Source organism: Canis lupus, chromosome X, assembly GCF_003254725.2.
Source record: "Canis lupus dingo isolate Sandy chromosome X, ASM325472v2, whole genome shotgun sequence".
Classification (NCBI taxonomy): domain Eukaryota; kingdom Metazoa; phylum Chordata; class Mammalia; order Carnivora; family Canidae; genus Canis; species Canis lupus.
The window spans coordinates 79,557,952-79,577,734 of record NC_064281.1 but is presented as its reverse complement, the minus strand read 5'-3'; the positions used below and the strand labels follow the sequence as shown (position 1 = coordinate 79,577,734).

Genomic DNA, 19,783 nt, shown 5'->3' with positions numbered 1-19,783 from the left:
CCTGGCTCTGGGCTAGACATTTGGTGTAAGATAAATATAAACATTAAAAGACCAGGTTCCTGGGGTGCCTGGGTGGCTCAGTCAGTTAAGTTTCTGACTCTTGATTTTGGTTCAGTTTTTTTTTTTTTCCTTCTATGTTGTATAGTTTAAAAGCTTTATTCCCCCCCCCCCAACATGAGCAGATAAGTTTCCTATTCATTCAGCTGGAAGTTTCCTTCCCATAGTTAGTTCCCTTTAATGTGGACTAGGTCGTTGTTGGGGAACTTGCTCTGTCCTAGGGAAAGGGGGAGATTTCAGAGACACACACTGAGCTAATCACAAGCAGAGGCAAGGATCTGACCCGGCAGCTGCTGAAAGAGTCTAGAGGTCAAGGTGTGTGTTCAGCTAGGGGCCTGGGCAGGCCGGGGCGCAGGCCTCCCCTCACCTGTTGCAGGTGCCACCAGGCCCCTCCTCGCAGATGTGCAAGGGTCTGAACCCTCAGATCTCAGGGTCATGAGGTTGAGCCCTGCATTGGGATCTGTGCTGGGTGTGGAGCTTGCTTAAGATTTTCTCTCTCCCTCTCCCTTTCCTCTGCCCTTTGTCCCATTTGTGTATGTGCACATGCATGCTCTCTCTCTCTCTCTTTAAAAAAATACCAGGTCCCTGCTCCCAGTAAGCAGTAAAATTTAAACAAGAGACAAGATCTACAAGTTGAAAAAATATAGACATAATGAAGTGAAGAAGAGTGGTACAGCCATGCTTACAAAGAGGTTTCAAAGAAGGGAGAGACTATTTTGACTACATTAAAAAGTAAAGGCTTGAGAAGAATCTTCCTAGACAAAAGGAATAAAGGAGTGTTTTTTTTGGATGGAAGACAGAAACAGGTTTTGGCAGAATATATGAAAGAAAGACACCAACGAGACTGGTTTTGGAATGGAGGATACAAATGAGGGGATCCTGGGATATACTTCAAATAACTTCAGAAGCATTTTATTCCAAGGATTAACATCGAAGGTAAGTTATATGCAACAACAAACACTGGAAAAATAAAAAAAATAGTAAGTTCAGGTGACAGAAATCACCACCTTCAAAATTTTTATTTAGTCAAGACCTATTCTTAAAAACTAATACTAAAAAGAGTTTGGAAGTTGTCACTCATCCTTACAATAAGAAAAACAGCCGAAGAAAATTAAAATGAACAATTCTTAGATCTATCAGAGAGTTGAGGTCACAGGGCAAACTCTCACCCTGAAACTTGAGACGGAGGCAAATACTGAGAATCATAATATAGTGGGAACAGAAAACAAGGACCAAGAGCCAGTACAGGTAGAAACAAACTATAACTGATAAGTCACTATAGAGCCACTACACACAAGTCTGAGAGTTTAAAAACTCCATGAAATCTAATCTTTGGGATACCCACATTTTCAAGAGGTTTGTTTCTAGGAGCCTTACCAGGATCTTAGGGGAAGATCACAGAAAATTTTCCCTATGTTTCTGTCAGGGGAATTTAAAAAAGCAACTATCCTGAAATGAGCCCAGAGCATTCCCTTCTAAACAAAGGCCTCCCCCAAAGGGAAACTCTTTTATCAGAGCCTAAACTACTTGAATTTTACCAAACCTAGCCTACCTGAGGGAAATGAAATACAATACCCAACTCCAGCCCCCCTCAAACTTTCTTGTCTCACTTAAAAAAAAAAAGGAGGAAAGCTGAGAAGCAGTTGTGAAGGTCATAGCTCTGAGGCACAGGCTCACTAAAAGACTGAGACTTTATCATAGGATTATAGAATGCTTACCACCACAGCAATCAGGCTCCTGTATAACAAGGGCTTTCAGCTGAAAGAACTGCATAGCTCAGACCCTATTTAAGAAGCAGTCTCTAGGAAAACACAAAGAAAACAGTAGAGACATAAACAAGTACATTAAAGGATATCTTATCCTCTTACACCTACAACTATAGCTAATAGTAAGCACAGCCTAACAACACAAACATAAAATCTCACTCTGAAAGCCTGTTTACCTCAGTTCCTTTTATCCGATACATAATATGGGTTTGCAACAACAGAATTACCAAAAACATGTTAAAAAGAAAAAATAAGAAAAAAATAACAACCCCTCAAACCCCTCCCAAACAAAACCCAAAGAACACAGTCTGAAGAGACAAAGCACACATCAGAACTATATTCAGAAATGGCAGAGATTTTGAAATGATCAGATTAAGAATGCAAAATAACTATGTTTAATATGTTAAAGGATCCATGAGAAAAGTGAACAATATATATCAACAGATGGGTAATGTAACCAGAGAGATGGAAACTCTAAGAATCAAAAGAAAATACTAGAAATAAAAACACAATAAGAGTAATAGAAATAAAGAATGCTTTTCATGGGCTCATCAGTGATGACAGAGCTGAAGAAATTGTGATCTTGAAGATACATCGATAGAAATCTCCTAAACTAAAATGTAAAGAGAAAAAGATATGAAAAATGGAATAAAACATGGAACTCTTAAAGGATAATTACAAAAATAATAAGATACATATAATGGAAATACCAAAATGAGAAGAAAGAAAGGAACACTTAGAAATTTTTAAAGTATTAGAGCTGATAATTTTCCAAAATTAATGAAAGACTCCAAACCACAGATTTCAGGAAGCTCAGAGGATACTAAGCAGAATGAATACTAAAAAATGCACACCTTGATATATCATATTGTAACTGCAGAAAATCAGAACAAAGAGAAAATCTTGAAGTGATGCAGAGGAAATATAAGTACCTATACAAGAACAAGAATACAAAATACATTAGACTTATCTTTAGAAGCCATGCAAGCAAGAATAGTGGAGTTAAATATATGAAGTGTTGAAAAAAATGACCACCAACCTAAAATACTGTATCCATCTAAATTATTCATCAAAAGTGAAGGAGAAATAGAGTTTCTCAGACCAATAAAAATGAGGGAATTTGTTGCCAGTAAACCTGTCTTGCAAGCAGCTTAAAAGTTTTTCATAAAAAATGAAAATGATATAGGTCAGAAATTTGGATCTATAAAATGAAAAAAAGTGTTAGAGAAGAAATGAATGGAGATAAAATATTTTATTTTTTCTATTCATAATTTATCTAGCATGTAACTGTTTGTTTAGAACAACAATAGCAATAATAGCAGTTATAAGAAAAACAAGTTCTGAGGAACTATTACACAGCGCAGTGACTATAGTTAACAATATGGTATTGCATATATGAAAGTTGCTGAGAGTAGATCTTAGACATTCTTATCACATTTATTTTTTCTAAAGATTTTATTTATTTATTCATGAGACAGAGAGAGAGAGAGAGAGAGAGGCAGAGACATAGGCAGAGGGAGAAGCAGTCTCCATGCAGGGACCCCGATGTGGGACTCAATCCTGGGACTCCAGGATCATGCCCTGGGCCGAAGGCAGGCATTAAACCACTGAGCCACACAGGGATCCCTCTCATCACATTTAAAACAAGAGTTAATTATATTAACTGTGTGAGCTGATGGATGTATTAATTACCTTGATCTTGATAATTATTCTACAAGGTATATATTATCACATTGTACACTTTAAATATATACAATTATATTTATGAATCATTCTTAATAAAGTTGGAAATTTGAAACACAATAGCATCAATGTATTTGGTGATTATAATTTGTGTGTAAGTGAAATTAATTACTGTTATAAGGTACCTACACTACCTGTGAAGCAGTATAGTATTATTTAAAAGTGTACTTAGATTAGTTGTAAATATATATTGTAAAGTGTAGGACTACCAGTAAATTTTTTAAGAGTACAATTGATATGCTAAGAGAGAAGAGATAATAAAAGCACATAAAGTGCTCAGTGAAACCAGAGAAGCCACTAAAAGGAAATTAAGAAAACAATTCCATCCATTGGCAACAAAAATAATAAAATACATGGGAATAAACTTAAACACAGAGGTGAATGATGTGTATAGTGAAAATTATAAAATGTTGATGAAAGAAATTAAAGAAAACAGATAAATGGAAATACGTCCTGTATTCATATATTGGAAGAATTAAGATCGTTAAACTGTCTACACCACCCAAAGTGATCTACAGATTCAGTGTAATGCCTATTAAAATTCCAATAGCGTTTTTTTACAGAAATAGTAAAAATATACTAAAATATATGGAACCACAAAAGACCTCAAATAGCCAAAATAATCTTGAACAAGGAGAGCAAAGATGGAGGGATCACACTTCCTGATTTCAAATTTTATCACAAAGCAACAGTTATCGAAACAGTATGGCTTAGTATAAAAACAGACATACAGACAGAACTGTATAGACACCAGAAATAAATCTACAATCTATGATCAATAGATCTTCCAAAAGCATATCAAAAATACACAATGGGGAAAGGATAGTCTCTTCAATAAGTAGTATTGGGAAAACTTTATATCCACATACATAAGAATAAAATTGGACCCTTTCTCACATCAGATACAAAAGTCCAGCCAAAAAGGATTAAATACTTAAACATATGATCAAAATCATAAAACTGCTAGCAGAAAACATAGGGAAAAACTTTCTGACATTGGCCTAGTCAATGATTTTTTGTATATGATACCAAAAGCACAGGCAAAAAACAAACAAACAAACAAACAAACAACAAACAGACAAAAAAGAAAGACAAGTGGGATTGCAACAAACTAAAAAGTTTCTAAAATACCATGTGATCTCACTTACATGTGGAATCTAAAAAAATAAAAACCCCACAAGCTCATAGATACAAAGATCACATTGATAGAGAGGCAGGGGTTTGAGGGGTGGGCAAAATGGGTGAAGGAAATTAAAAGGTACAAATGTCCAATTACAAAATAAATAAGTGATGGGGATGTAATGTACAACATGGCAAGTATATTTAATAATATTGTGTTACATATTTGAAAGTTGCTAATAGATTAAATCTTAAAGTTGCTCATTACAAGAAACACAAATCTGTAACTATGTATGGTGACAAATGTAGCTAGACTTATTGTGGTGCTCATTTTGCAATATGTACAAAAATAAAATCATTATGTTGTACACCTAAAACTAATATAATGTATGTCAATTATATTCTATCAAAAAGGAGTGGTTAAGGGCACCTGGGTGGCTCAGTCGGTTAAGCATTTGACTTGATTTTGGCTCAGGTCATGATCTTACGGTTGTGAGATAGAGCCCTGTGTTGGGCTATGCAGTGGGTGTGGAGCCTGTTTAAGATTCTTTTTCTCCCTCTTCTTTTTCCTCTCCCCACTCCTCTCTCTGGAAAAAAAAGTGTGGAAATATAACTTAGGGAGTAGGAGTAAAGATTTGCAAACCATATATCTGATAATGAGTTAAAACATATAAGGAACCCTTACAACTCAATATAAAAACAAAATAAAACAAATAAGCCAAATAACCTTATTAAAAATGGGCAAAGGACCTGAATAAATATTTCTCCAAAAAAGTCATATAAATGGCCAATGGGAATATAAAAGTTGTTCAACTTCACTATCATCAGGAAAATGCAAATCAAAATCACAATGATATATCATCTCCCACTTGTTAGATTGCCTATTATCAGAAAGACAAAAAATAAAAATTGTTGACCAGGATATGGATAAAAGAGAACGCTGTACACTGTTGGTTGGAATATAAACTGGTGCAGCTCCTATAGACAACAATAGAGATATTCCTCAAAAAATTAAAAATATAACTACGATATGATCTAGCAATCCCACTTCTGGGTATAAATGCAAAGGAAATGAAATCAGGATCTCAGATATTTTCACTCTCATGTTCATTGCAGCATTATATAATAGCCAAAATATGGAAACAACCTGTGTCCATCAATAGATGAATGGTTTTAAAAAAATGTGGTTTATATATACAATAGAGTATTATTCAGTCTTAAAAAATAAGTAAAAGTTGTCATTTGCAACAACATAAAGGAACCTGAAGAATAATATGCAAAGTGAAATAGTCAGTGAATGAAATATACTTTATGATATTATGTCACTTATATGTGGAATATAAAAACACCAAACTCATAGTAGCAGAATAGAATAATGGTTACCAAGACCTGGAGGAAGAAATGGAGAGATGCTGGTCATTCAGTTATATGATGAATAGTTCTAGAGACCTAACGTATAGCATGATGAGTATAGTTAGTAATAAGTGTACTGTATACTTGAAATTTGCTAGGAGAGTAAATTGCAAGTGTTTTCACCATGCACACACACAAAATTGTAACTATGTATGGCGGTGAATAAATTAATTAGTTTGATTATAGTTTAGCTTGATTTGCAATGTATACATATACCAAAACATTATATTATATACCCTAAATATACACAATTTTTATACTCATACTTCAATGAATCTGGACATTTTTTAAAAATCTAGCATGAAATAAAGCGAAGAGTCTTGATTCCCCTAAACTAACATAAAATAAAACATCTAATCCTAATTACCATTCATCTTAAATCAAATTGAGTCTGCTTGTGATGTCTAGGTATACTGCAGTTTCTGAGTTATTATGAGTATGAGTAACCATTGTCCAGGAATGAGGATTGAGAATATCAAGAATAGGATTATGTTTAAAAAAAACCTCTTAAACAAAATATTTCTTTTAATGTCATCTTCAGTACCTATTAAAGACTTAGTGATCAGGATCAAGCTTATAGTCTGACAAAATCAGATTTATTGACTGAATACATGGAAGATGGGAAACTTCAGAGTAACTGTGGATCATTCCTCAATTGAATGTAGGAAGAAAGCATTTTTTGTAATGTTTAGATTTCCACTAAAAGATTCTGAGTAGAGTCTAGGAAAGCCCTGATAAATTCTGGATTGGTTGGGATTTTTAAGGCAGGCTTGGGGGAAGGGAAGATTGACCAGGGGTTGAGAACTGTCAGGAGGCAAGGATGACTTAGCAATTGGGTATTTCCAGTAATATATGAAAATAGCAAAGCAGGTCTAGGGCATCACTGGTAAGAAAGCAGTAGTCACTTAAATGAGGTGGGGTTGTTATGGCATTTTACAATTGCTGCATGACCTTGGGAGAAACAGTGCTTTCTGTTAACTTCGCAGCTGGCTTTATCTGTCTGTCCTCCCAGGCTGATTAATAGTAGGGCTGCTTATTCTTAGTCCAGACTGATTTTCATTCTTTCAGTCCCAGACAAGTTTTGACTCTACATCCTAAATATGGAGTACAATAAGACATTCTGTGCAACTGAGGATTCTTGCTAGTTATGTTTTGATGAATTCAGTCTAGCTCTACTGGAACTGTAAACAAACTGCCCAGGACCATCTTTTCCTCAGTCTCTAAACCAATTTTTTTTAAATTTTGTCAAATAAACTGATACTATTTATCTCAGATGACTATCATGAAAATCCCAATGTAATTTAGGATGCCAAAATGCCTTTGCAATCTACTGTGTAGTAAATAAAACATGAAGAGGAATTATTAGTATTTATTATTATCATTATTATTTGCAAATTGTAGATTCTTGTCTAGAGTAGCTTATAGGACATTATATTTGAGACTGGGCATCTGGAGTATGCTCAGTAAAAGAAGAGATATAACAAATATGTCTTACGTAGGCTTTAAATATTTTATGCATAGATCAAGGCTAAGATCCACTGTGGAATTAGAACTGTGAATAGTAGAGTCATCATTCCTCTAAAATTCATCCTTCAGATAACTGGCAATTAAGACTACTCCTAGGTAAAACTATGCTGCTTATGAAGTTTACTTTTCCACTGAAGCCTCCTCATGACTTACAAAAATCTACATCCACATATACATCATAAGATTTGAAACTTACTTAAATCAAAAGCAAAGTGATTGATCACTGTTCTTTCTTCTAATGAGACAAGATAAGAATGGGGGAAGAGATGGGATGTGCGTGTGCGTGTGTGTGTGTGTGTGTGTGTGTGTTAGCTCAATGTAAGGAAGGCCGGAGCAGACGGGGTGCTTCAAGGCACTAAAAAAGTATGGTGGGAAGTTACCAAAATGGAGCACATTATTTTGCCTTGGGCTGCATGAGACTTCAATAGTTTATATTTGGGGGACAAACTACATATTAACAGCTCCATATTTTAGTTGATTAGTTATTAGAAGGCTATTTGGGATCTTTATATGTAGGCACACTTTATTTTAAGAATAAAGTCTTTTCATACATGTACCACATTCCCTTCTTTGTTAAGAACATTTTACTCATTCAAGGAGAGGGTGTTATGCTAAAGAAATGAAAACAGAAGGTCAGAAAGTGGTGGAAGTAGGAGTGAAGAAACCAAAACTAAAACCAAACAAAACCCATATACAACTGGTAGCCTTTAAGGAATTTAAAGTAAATAAAATTATTTTCATTTTTAAGAAGCTTGTTTGAAAAACCTTAAGATCAATCGAATATGTTTCTCAGCGCAATAATTATGAAACACTTGGTAAATGTTTTGTGGTATTGCCAAAGGGAAAAAAACATTAGATATTGATAGGAAGATTTGTAAAGTGAGATTTATAATAAAAAAATTACTCTCCATTGGGGCAAAGCAATTGCAATGAAATTCATGCAATCTCCTTTGACAATCAGATCCAATTCATAATCTTGCAGGCAAGCGTAGAAACTATTTTTGTTGTTTAATAGGACGAGTTCAATTTCTCTGACATTTTTTATTAGCACTGTGCAATACATACCTCACTAGAAAGCCATTTTATTTTTTAATTTTTAAGACTCTGGTAAGATTAATTAAAAGGAAATCATCTACATGGAGCTGGATTGGTCTTTTGAGAATGCTCACACCCACCAAAGACTATACTCCTTTTTATCTCTTATGCTATTTTGCAAACTTTTCCCATTAGCTTTAACAGAGGGTCAGAAATTAGGATGTTCTTTCCTAATGATGATTTCCATTGGGTCTCCTCCCAATGATTACTTGACTTCTCTGAGTAGACATGGTAGAGCCTATAGAGAGCAGCTTGTTGCAATGACTTTAAACTGGTAGATAAAACTAACCAAACTTGCACAATTGCAGCTTATGCTACTACACGTACCAAATTCCTTTTAACATCCCTGCAGATGACATCTTCTGGGGTCATTGTAAAATCTGGGATGCAGTTGTATGAAATAGACTGGCAGTTGTGAATGTATACTACATTTGGGTTCAGATTTCCTTAAGGCTGTCTCTTAGCAACATAAGAGAATTGGGAGGCCTATGCCAATTTCTGCTAAAGGGACATAAAGGAGAATCTGTGTGCACAGAGTGGAGTCTGAGTGCTTTGACAATAGGTTGCAAGTCAGGAGATGCAAGGAGCCACTGTGGTCAAAGTAACCCAGAGAGCAGACAAATGATAACTCTAAAACCCTCCACAGGATTTGATCAAATATGCTAGTTAAGCTTGCAGAGGGACTGCTTTGTACATAAGTTGAACATACTGTAGTCTGAGTTACATTATTTCATCAAGCCTTTGGTAAAGATCCAAGGTTTTTCCCTAGGTAGATTTTTTTTCAAAGTTCTCTATTCCTCAGGGACAATAGTAAGAAAAAAAAGTTGCAACACATACTTCTAGGATCAAGCTGATGCTCAGGAAATTGAGAACCTAGGCAGTGTGGCCAGTCCTCCTGTCAGACACAATGTCTCTATGGCAGGTTCTCCACAAATCAACTGCTTGAGAGCAATTTATTTACATCCACACTTCTCAGATCTATGGAGCAGTGAACTTCTGACATGCACACACAACATTAGAACTATGAATCAATTAAAATATGAAGCAAATACAATATCCTGAGGGAAAGCCATGCATCCATAAGAAAATTTTGTTTCCAGAAATGCTTTTGAGAGGAATCCTCAACTTAACATTTCAGCATTCTACCATCAGAACTGGTTTCCTTGGAGAAAAAGTGTAGGCTATGAAAGAATGCAGATCTCTTGGTAGAACTAATGATATTATTAGCATTTTTAAAAAGATTTTACGCATTTATTCATGAGAGATACAGAGAGAGAGAGAGAGAGAGAGAGAGAGAGACAGGCAGAGGGAGAAGCAGGTTCCATGCAAGGAGCCCGATGTAGGACTCGATTCCAGGTCCCCAGGATCACACCCTGGGCTGCAGGCAGCGCCAAACCGCTGCGCCACTGGGGCGGCCCCTAGCATTTTAAAAAAAATATTTATTTATTTATTTATTTATGAGAGACAGAGATTGAGAGAGAGAGAGAGAGAGAGAGAGAGAGGCAGAGGCAGAGACAGGCAGAGGAAGAAGCAGGCTCCATGCAGGGAGCCTGATGTGGGACTCGATGCTGAGTCTCCAGGATCATGCCCGGGGCTGAAGGCGGCGCTAAACCGCTGAGCCACCCAGGCTGTCCCTATTATTAGCATTTTTTAATGAAACTATCAAATTTGTTACAATCTGCCATGCTGTTTAAAAATCTTATATGCGGGGATCCCTGGGTGGCTCAGCCTTTACCCAGGGCGCGATCCTGGATTCCCGGGATCAAGTCCCACGGCGGGCTCCCGGCGTGGAGCCTGCTTCTCCCTCCTCCTGTGTCTCTGCCTCTCTCAATCTCTCTCTCTATGTCTATCATAAATAAATAAATAAATAAATAAATAAATAAATAAATAAATAAATCTTAAAAAAGAAAAACGTGCTTTCTTTCAAGGACATTGGCTTTGAAGGCTAGAGGACAGAATCTAGTAATTAACTCCCGTGTTAGCATAAATGACCATATCCTGAAGGAATTCCTGCACCCACACAAGCTCTCAAATAGATCAGGATCATATAATTAATATTACAAAATTGCTGACTATGTATTTATCTTGGTTAGGAATCCTTGCCTCTTCGTTTACACTTCTTGAAGATATCTTTAGTTAGCTAGCAGGGTTTTGAAAATTTTTCAAAAGAAGCTCCACGTTACTTAACTCCATTGCAAACATAGATATGTACCCTTTTATGGGGAGAGTTGGGAAGAGTGGAGAAAGAGAATATAACACAATCAAATAAACAATGGCATTTTGCAAGTCCTGAAAGGTAGACTTCCTACTGTGCTATCTGGTTGGTTTGTTTGCATCTAATAAAACAGCTTGGACTAGACTGAACTGTTTCATATTGTATGCTTTGTCTCTCACCATTCTAATCATTTGCTGGTAGAGAGCAGCAATAGCGCCTAACTTTTCTTTTTTAAAATGGTATAAACAGTTTGGAATATAGTTTGGCAGACTCTTAAAAGTTAAATAGCCCTGAAGAAAAAAAAAAAGAAGAGTAGGTAAAAACTAATGAAATTTGAATAAAATATGGACTTTTGTTAATGATAATATATCAATTTTGGTTCATTATGTAATAAATGTAACAGAGTAACTTAAGATGTTAATAACAAGGAAAGCTGGGTATGGGGTATGTAGGAACTCTCTATACTATCTGCTATGGACTCAATGTTTGTAGCCCTTTTCACTAGCAAACATTCATATATTGAAATTTTAACTTTTAATATGATACTGTTAAAAGTTGGGGCTTTGGGGAAGGTGATTAGGTCATGAGAGAGGAGCCCTAATGAATGGGATTAGTGCCCTTACAAAAGAAACTCTGAGAGTTTTCTCACCTTTCCATCATGTGAGGACATGTGAGGGTATAGTGAGAAGATGAAGTAGGCTCTCATCAGACATTAAATCTGCTGGTACCTTGATCTTGAACTTTCCAGTCTCCAGAACCAGAAGAAATAAATATTTGTTGTTTAAGCTACCTCATCTATAGAATTTTTGTTATAGCAGCCCAAGCAGACTAAGATCTCACCTTCACATTTTTTTCTGAAAATCTAAAGTTATTCTAAAAACATTGTTCTTAAAATAGAGCTAAAAAATGAACTAATAAAGAAGGTACATCTACTATATATTTCAGGCACTTCATGTTTTGGTATTTACTCAAGAAAAAGGAAATATATGGGCATGAAAAGATGCATAAGTGAATGTTCATAGCAGCTTTATCTGGAATAGCCCTTAAACTGGAAATAATCCAAATATCCATCAACAAATGACCAGATGTTTATATCCATATAATGGAATACTACTTGGCAATAAAAAGCATGAACTAGTGTTACATCTAACAAGATGGATGAATCTCAAAATAATTGTGTTAGATGAAATAATCCAGACCAGAAAAGCACATACTGCATTATTATATTTATATAAAATTCTAGAAAATGCAAATCGATTTATAGTGACATATCAGTGTTGTGGAAGTAGGGGAGAGGGAGGGATTACAAAGGAGAAACTTGTGGGTGATTTGTATGTTCATTATTTTGACAATGGTGATAGTCTCATAGGTATATACATATATCAGCCCCCACAGATTGTTTTAAATTGTGTGCTGTTTACGGTATGTCAATTGTACCCCCATTAAATTTGCTTATTTAGAACAATCCAGTCAGGCAGGCATACACAGGAAAAGAGAGATAATTATCTTAGGCTCATATAACTACTACCGTTGATCATTAAACATAGCTCTGAGCTTTTTTGGTAGTAGAAATTTTTCTACTATGCACCATTGTACCTACCACTTGTCCTGTGGGAATCAATTTCTTTTTTTAAAGAAGAGTAACCCTTAAAGTCTTTTATAGGAAAGTACATTAAGAATAATTCTAAACACATATCTTCTAAAATAATTTAAAATAAATTCAGTTTCATTAATTTCATAAACCTTAACTTGAAATTGGCTAATAAAGTATTAATAATTAGGCAACTTAAACTTTAAATGGGAATTAATAGCTAAGAATTATTTAAAAATAATATTATTTTTCTGAACATCTGTTTTGTGCCAGGCAATTGATCGGAACTTTTTAACATTATTGAGATATAATTCACATACAATTTATCCATTTAAACTGTACAATTCACGGTTTTTTACTATATTCACAGATATGTGCAACCATTGCCACAGTCAATTTTGTAACATTTGCATCACCTCAAAAAGAAGCTTCAGATTGCTTAATGGGTACAGGGTTTTGTTTTGGAACAAAACAAATTTTCTGGAACTAGATAGTGGTTGTAGTTGCACAACATTTTGAATGAACTAAATGTCACTAATTTGTATGCTTTAAAATAGTGCATTTTATGTTATATTGTTTCCACTTCGCTAAAAAGAAATCACCCATACACTTTAGGTATTTATCCCTATCCCTCCATCCCCACCAGCCCTAAGCAACCACTAACCTACTTTCTTTCTGTCTTTACAGATTTTCGTATTCTAGACATTTCATATAAATGAAAGCATATAATATGTAGTTTTTTTCCCACTAGCTTCTTTCACTGAGTATGTTTTCAAGGTTCATCCATGTTGTAGTACATATCAATACTTTACTCATTCCTTTTTATAGGTGAATAATATTTCTCTGTATGAATATACCACATTTTAATCATCCATTCATCAGTTGATAGACATTTAGGTTGTTTCTACATTTTGTCTGTTATGAATAATGCTGCAATGAACATTTGCATACAAGTTTTTGTGCGGATGTATGCTTTGATTTTTCTTGGTTATATACCTAGGATGGGAACTGCTAATAACTATACATTTAATGATTTGAGGAACTGCCAGACTGTGGCTGGCAGTGGCTGTACCATTTTTCACTCCCATCAGAAGTGTATGAGGCTTTTAATATCTCCACATCCTAGCCAACACTTGTTAAAATCTTTTTGATTATAGCCAGCCTAGTGAGTATAAAGTGTTATTCCAGAGTTTTAATTTGCATTTCCCTGATGACAAATGACTAATTCAGACACCTTTCATGTACTTTTATTCCTAGAAGTAAGTTCACTATTTTTCATAGGCTTTCAGAAGGTTAATGGATCCTTAAAGTTATGATCCTCTAGAATGGAGTTATTGGGTGCACACATGAAGACAAACTGTCATGGTAGTTTTAATAAATTATATTTAATCATAGAAAATAATATAATGTGTACTTGTTTCTTTTTCACTGCTATGTAATCAATAAAAGTGAAAGAATGCATTTTAACATGAATTGCCCTCATGTTAAAAGACAATACTGGATTGTCTTCCACTAGAAGATTCTTAATGGGGGTGGACGTAGAAGGGTTCCAGCTCCTATTGGAATACAAAATGTACATTATATATCACCATCTCTGAAATCAAAGGGCAACCCCATAGCCTGAGTGGGCTATGAAAAATTACCTATCCCTTATATGTACAAATTATATTGTATTAAATAGGATTAGAAAACCAATATATGTCTATGTGCCAGGGAGGAATCTGCAACAGGAGAGTGAAAAGATGTCTAGGGTGGTGCCAAAGTGAAAGTCACTTTTAGGATGAGCAGTTGGTACTGGGAAAAATAAACACTATTCAACAAGAGTCAACAGTTGTTTTGGCGAGTAGCAGCTTACTACTGTCACTGTAGCTTTACACCTATGACATATGGAAGTTGTCTGTTCCTAGGGAGTAAATAAGCATTTGCCCAGTGGTCTGATGAGTAACCTACAGTTTAGATATTTGCTATGTCTGGATGGAGTAACAGTGGCCTAAGCTTTGGAAACTCAAAGGAATTTGCTTAGGCAGATTTGAGAAGGTCATTACACTCCATGATATATTCTTAGAACCTAAGAAAACCTCCTTATATTGGAAGCTTACACATTTTCATTTCTTAGAGCAGTCAGCTTCACTCTTCCCACCAGACCGGCTTTTAGAAAATGGAATGATTTGGAGTTGCAATTAAAGTCCCAGGCAGAAGCTCTTCTAGGATGTTCCATTGCTTAACCGCAAAGAGAGCAAAGAAAAATAAGTAATTCAAGTTCTGTACCTTATTTCACCTTCTCTAATGTGACCTGCCAGTTCTTCAATAAACTTCTCGCCTTTCATCCAGTAGATCATTGGTCCGGACTCTCCGCTAAATCCAAAGAATGCTTTGCAAGCGATGTTCAGAGGCTTACCTGAGAAGGACAGAGAAAAGGAATTGAATAAATGGCGCCTGGAAGACAGAAAAGGACTGTTTAACATCCAAAGGAAAGCTCCCATGACCCATTTTCAAACCTTCCAATCATCTTATCGCTGCACTTAAGAAAAAATTTAGTCACACGTGCTTCTGGGAAATTTAAAATTTAAGATATAATCAAAAATGAAAAAGTACTGCCAGGAACTAACAGGAAGAAATCAAATGGAAAGAATTCTCCCCGGGCAGCCCAGGTGGCTCAGTGGTTTAGCGCCACCTTCAGCCCAGGGCGTGATCCTGGAGACCTGGGATCGAGTCCCACGTCAGGCTCCCTGCGTGGAGCCTGCTTCTCCCTCTGCCTGTGTCTCTGCCTCTCTCACTCTCTGTGTCTCTCATGAATAAGTAAATAAAATCTTTTAGAAAAGGAAAGAATTCTCCTACTTTTCTTTTTTGAGGGTATTAATTACTGCTTACTTGGATTTGCCTTTGAAGTTAACATTAATCAAAAGTATGTTATTTTTTTAATTGATGAGAAAATAATAATAGACTATTCACTATTTTTAAGATTGCATAGGGAAATTTTTTATTCTGATTGTTCTAAGAAAAATTGTATAATGCAAATCAAAGGAAGAATTTTTTAATTAAAAATTTATAAAAAGTAAATGCAGGGAAAACAGTCTAAACATGCCTTTTATATTCTTGGAGCTATTTATAGTATTTAAACAATTCTAGGCAATACTGAAGTATTTTTTATTATTCATCTTTGTGGTTATAGCTAAAAACTTTATTTTAATTACAAAGTTATCATCAAATATATAAGCAGTTTTTTTGTTGCCATTGATTTTATTTTCTTGCAAAGTAGATTAATAAGGGAATAATAGTATAAAAACAGTCTAGACAATTCTGACAAAGGAATCCCCGATTCATAAATCATAATGTAGCATACCATTTTCTCTCTAACATGCAATTTTTGCCCTCACTGGAGCACCAGATAAAGAAATTTCAAAAATCTTTTTTCCTTATATAGTACCTGGTGAATTTGTTCCCATAATCACACTAAGCTGTAGACAAATCTCCATTCAATTCTTAAGTTGATCCAAAACTTCCGTGTTCTAAGAACCATTACTTTCTGGTTATTTAATCAACATAACTATCAGATGGATTTCTTTGAGGACCATTTTCATGAAGAAACAATTTTAATGGGAGTTAGGTTCTACATTAAGACAAAGTGGAAGTTAAAAGAACCTCATAGACATGTAGATGATGGATGATAGGCTGGACTTAGTCATAATAAGTGACATATATTGATCTTTCTACAGTACAAATTTATATCCCATTAAAAATGACATGCAGTGGATCTTTGTGATCATTCAATTGTGTCAAAACGTTTGGTATCAATAGTCTGTAATATATGTCTAACACAAATCTGAAACAAGATTATTCATTGCTGCTTTGAACATATGCTCTGTGATATGTTTATGTAAGAATGAGAGATAGCCTGCTAGGGTGGAATGCGCACAGGAGATTTAGATCCTGGTTTTGGATCTATCATGAAAAAAGCTGTGGGCAGATTACCTAATTTTTTATAAAGTAACTTTTATACATGGAATAAAGATGGTAATATTTGGGAAGCTCAGAAAAAACAGTGTTTACAAAAGTACTTGGTGAATTCAAAAGTCCCATCCAAAAAAAAAAAAACCAAAAACAAAACAAAAAACAAACAAATAAAAAAACCCACACAGACAACAACAACAAAACAAAGCAAAAAAAACAAAAAACAAAAAACCCAAACCCACAAAAATCCCAACCAAATTTAGGATGGTGGTGTTCTCCTTCTGAAGCTTGGTCTTGAAGGAGCTAATTTTGAAGCATAATCTGATATGGATAATGGGATAGATTAAGTGTTAATTTTGGTTTTGCCAATTTCATGTTCTTTTTAAATTTATGAACTCCTATGTGGTAATAGCCTTCTCTTATCAATGCTCTATAAATATTTCCTGGATTCTAAAATATGTGTGATTTATCCAAGCAGGCGCTGTGTTCTCCAAACCTGAACACAGGGTCTTTTCTATGCCTTACTGCTCTTCATTCCCATGAAATTGAAGGCAATAAGGGACATTAAACCATATGGTAGAAAATCCAGAGACTGTGATAAAGTTTATTATAAATAATCCCAGTTGCTAAAACTACCAGTATATACATCTATACACATAAATTCTGGTTGTCATTCTTTTGGGCTATGTTGCAGAATATATCAAATAAAATGCCATTTAGTAATTCCTAGCATGTGGGTGTTAAGGTATGGTTTGATTTTAATGGAGAAAGACAATTACAGCAATGTATGAAAAGGGACTTTCTTGAGGTAGTCTAACAAAAATGACAGATTCTGCCCTTTCTTTGGCACTATACAATGGGTACTGGCCATAGCAGCAATTTCTTTTGGAAATGTTTTCACACTCCCATCAGACATGTTCTTGTTAAATAAATGCAAGAGATAAATATTTCAGTGATATAATTTTAATGCAAATGTTGAATGAATATCATGAATATTCTTTTGTCAATGGCTAAAACAGGAAAACCATCTAACCACCATATGTAATACTCTGAAGAGAGCACTCTGAGGAGAGAGTATGCAATACTCTTGATTAGCTTTTGTGTCAGATAATGAGACTCAATGTGTGCAAGGGTATGGGCATCTCCTCTTCCAAAATGTGTGTGAGGGATCTCTGCATTGATTAAACAAATAACCTGAAATGGAATCAATTCAGACCTTTCTAAAATATGGCGCATGTGCATGTGCAAACTCCCATCTACAGTTTGCATCTGTTTGCTACTGTATTGTCATGCCACTGGACATATTCAAAGTCATTCCCATGGTACTGTATACCCTACTAGTAGAGATGACCAGCTCAAATTTGTTTCTAAAGGGGATAGTAAAAAAATAATAAAGGGGATAGTACAGTAGACTGAAGACTATAAAAATAAGAACTTCAGTTTCTCAGTTTTTGTGCTATTCACAAAAGAATTGTGAATTCCTTTTATATAATAATCCTTTTATGATTACTCTGTATTACTAACAATTTAGATAATCCTTTTATGATTACTCTGTATTGCTAACAATTTATCACTTTCTTAAATCTAGACAGGAAACAAATAATATGTTCAAACAAAGAAATGTACAAGAGTGTTCCTAGCAGCTATTTTTTAAGATTTTATTTATTCATGAGAGACAGAAAGACAACGACACAGGCAGAGGGAGAAGCAGACTCCTCACAGGGAGACCCATGTGGAACTTGATCTTGGGACTCTAGGATCACACCCAGAGCCAAAGGCAGATGCTGAACTGCTGAGCCACCCAGGCCTTCCAGTCCTAGCAGCTTTATTTGCAATAGACAAAAACTGGAAATAGATCAAAAGTTCACCAATAGGTGAAGGAAACTCTGGTACATTCATACAACAAAATATTAATTGAATGTGAAAAGGAGTAAGCACTGATACAACCACTCATCCACTGATGGACACTTAGGTTGTTTCCATATCCTGACTATTTTAAACAATGCTTCGATAAACATGAGGGTACAGATACTTTTTCCAAGTAGTGTTTTTTTTTAAATACCCAGAGGTGGAATTGCAGGATTATATAGTTCTATTTTTCATTTTTTTGAGAGGAATATCCATAGTATTTTCCATCATGGCTGCATCAATTTACATTCCCACCAACAGTGCACAATTTCCCTTTTTTCCATGTGCCTGTCAACATTTATTTGTCTTTTTAATTTTAGCCATTCTAACAGGTGTAAGGTGATATCTCATTATGGTTTGATTTTCATTTCCCTGATGATTAGTGATGTTGAGCATCTTTCCATGTGTCTTTTGGCCATCTGGAAGTCTCCTTAGGAAAATTGTCTATTCAGGTCCTCTGCCCACTTTTTGATCAGATGATGATGATGACTTGGTGTTGTTATGTAAGTTCTTTATACATTCTGGATATTAAACTCTTATTGAATACATCATTTACAAATATCTTCCCCCATTCAGTAGGTTGCCTTTTTGTTTTGTTGACTTTTTTTGCTTGTTATTTTGATGATATTTATATTTCCTTTTGTTTCCCTTGCCTTAGGGGACATAATCTAGAAAAAAATGTTGCTATGGCCAATGTGAAACAACTTACTGCCTGTACTGTTTTCTAGAATTTTATGATTTCGGGCCTCACATTTAGGTCTTTAATCTATTTTGAGTTTACCTCTGTGTATGGTGTTAAAAGGTGGTCCAGTTTCATTCTTTTGCATGCAGCTGGTCAGCTTTCCTAGCGCTATTTATTGAGAAGACTTTTTCGCATTATATATATTTTGCCCCCTTTGTCATAGATTTATTGACCATATAATTGTGGGTCTATTTCTGAGCTCTCTATTCTGTTCTTTTGATCTACCTTTCATTTTTCTACCTTTCTATTGTTTTTATTACTGCAGCTTTGTAGTATATCTTGAAATCTGGAATTGTGATACCTCCACGTTTGTTTTTCTTTCTCAAGATTGCTTTGGCTATTCAGGGTCTTTCATGGTTCCATACAAATTTTAGTATTATTTGTTCTAATTTTGTGAAAAATACTATCAGTATTTTTACAGGGATTGTATGGAATCTGTAGATTGCTTTGGATAATATGGATGTTTTAACAATATTAATTTATTTAATCCATGAGCATGGAATATCTCTCCATTTCTTTGTGTCATCTTCAATTTTTTTCATCAGTGTTTTACAGGTTTTAGAGTACAAGTATTTCACCTCTTTGGTTTAAGTTTATTCCTAGATATTTTATTCTTTTGGTTGGAATTGTAAATAGTGTTGTTTTCTTAATTTCTC

At 35.0% G+C, this 19,783-nt stretch overlaps 1 protein-coding gene across 1 annotated transcript in view; it reads right to left on the bottom strand.

Annotated features, from left to right (window-relative positions):
- Positions 1-19,783, bottom strand: part of IL1RAPL2 (interleukin 1 receptor accessory protein like 2) — a 1,329,588-nt gene that overhangs the window by 40,602 nt on the left and 1,269,203 nt on the right. The window contains exon 7 of the mRNA XM_035712073.2: positions 14,795-14,924. Coding sequence (XP_035567966.1) covers positions 14,795-14,924 — 130 coding nt within the window. The remainder of the gene's footprint in view (positions 1-14,794; positions 14,925-19,783) is intronic.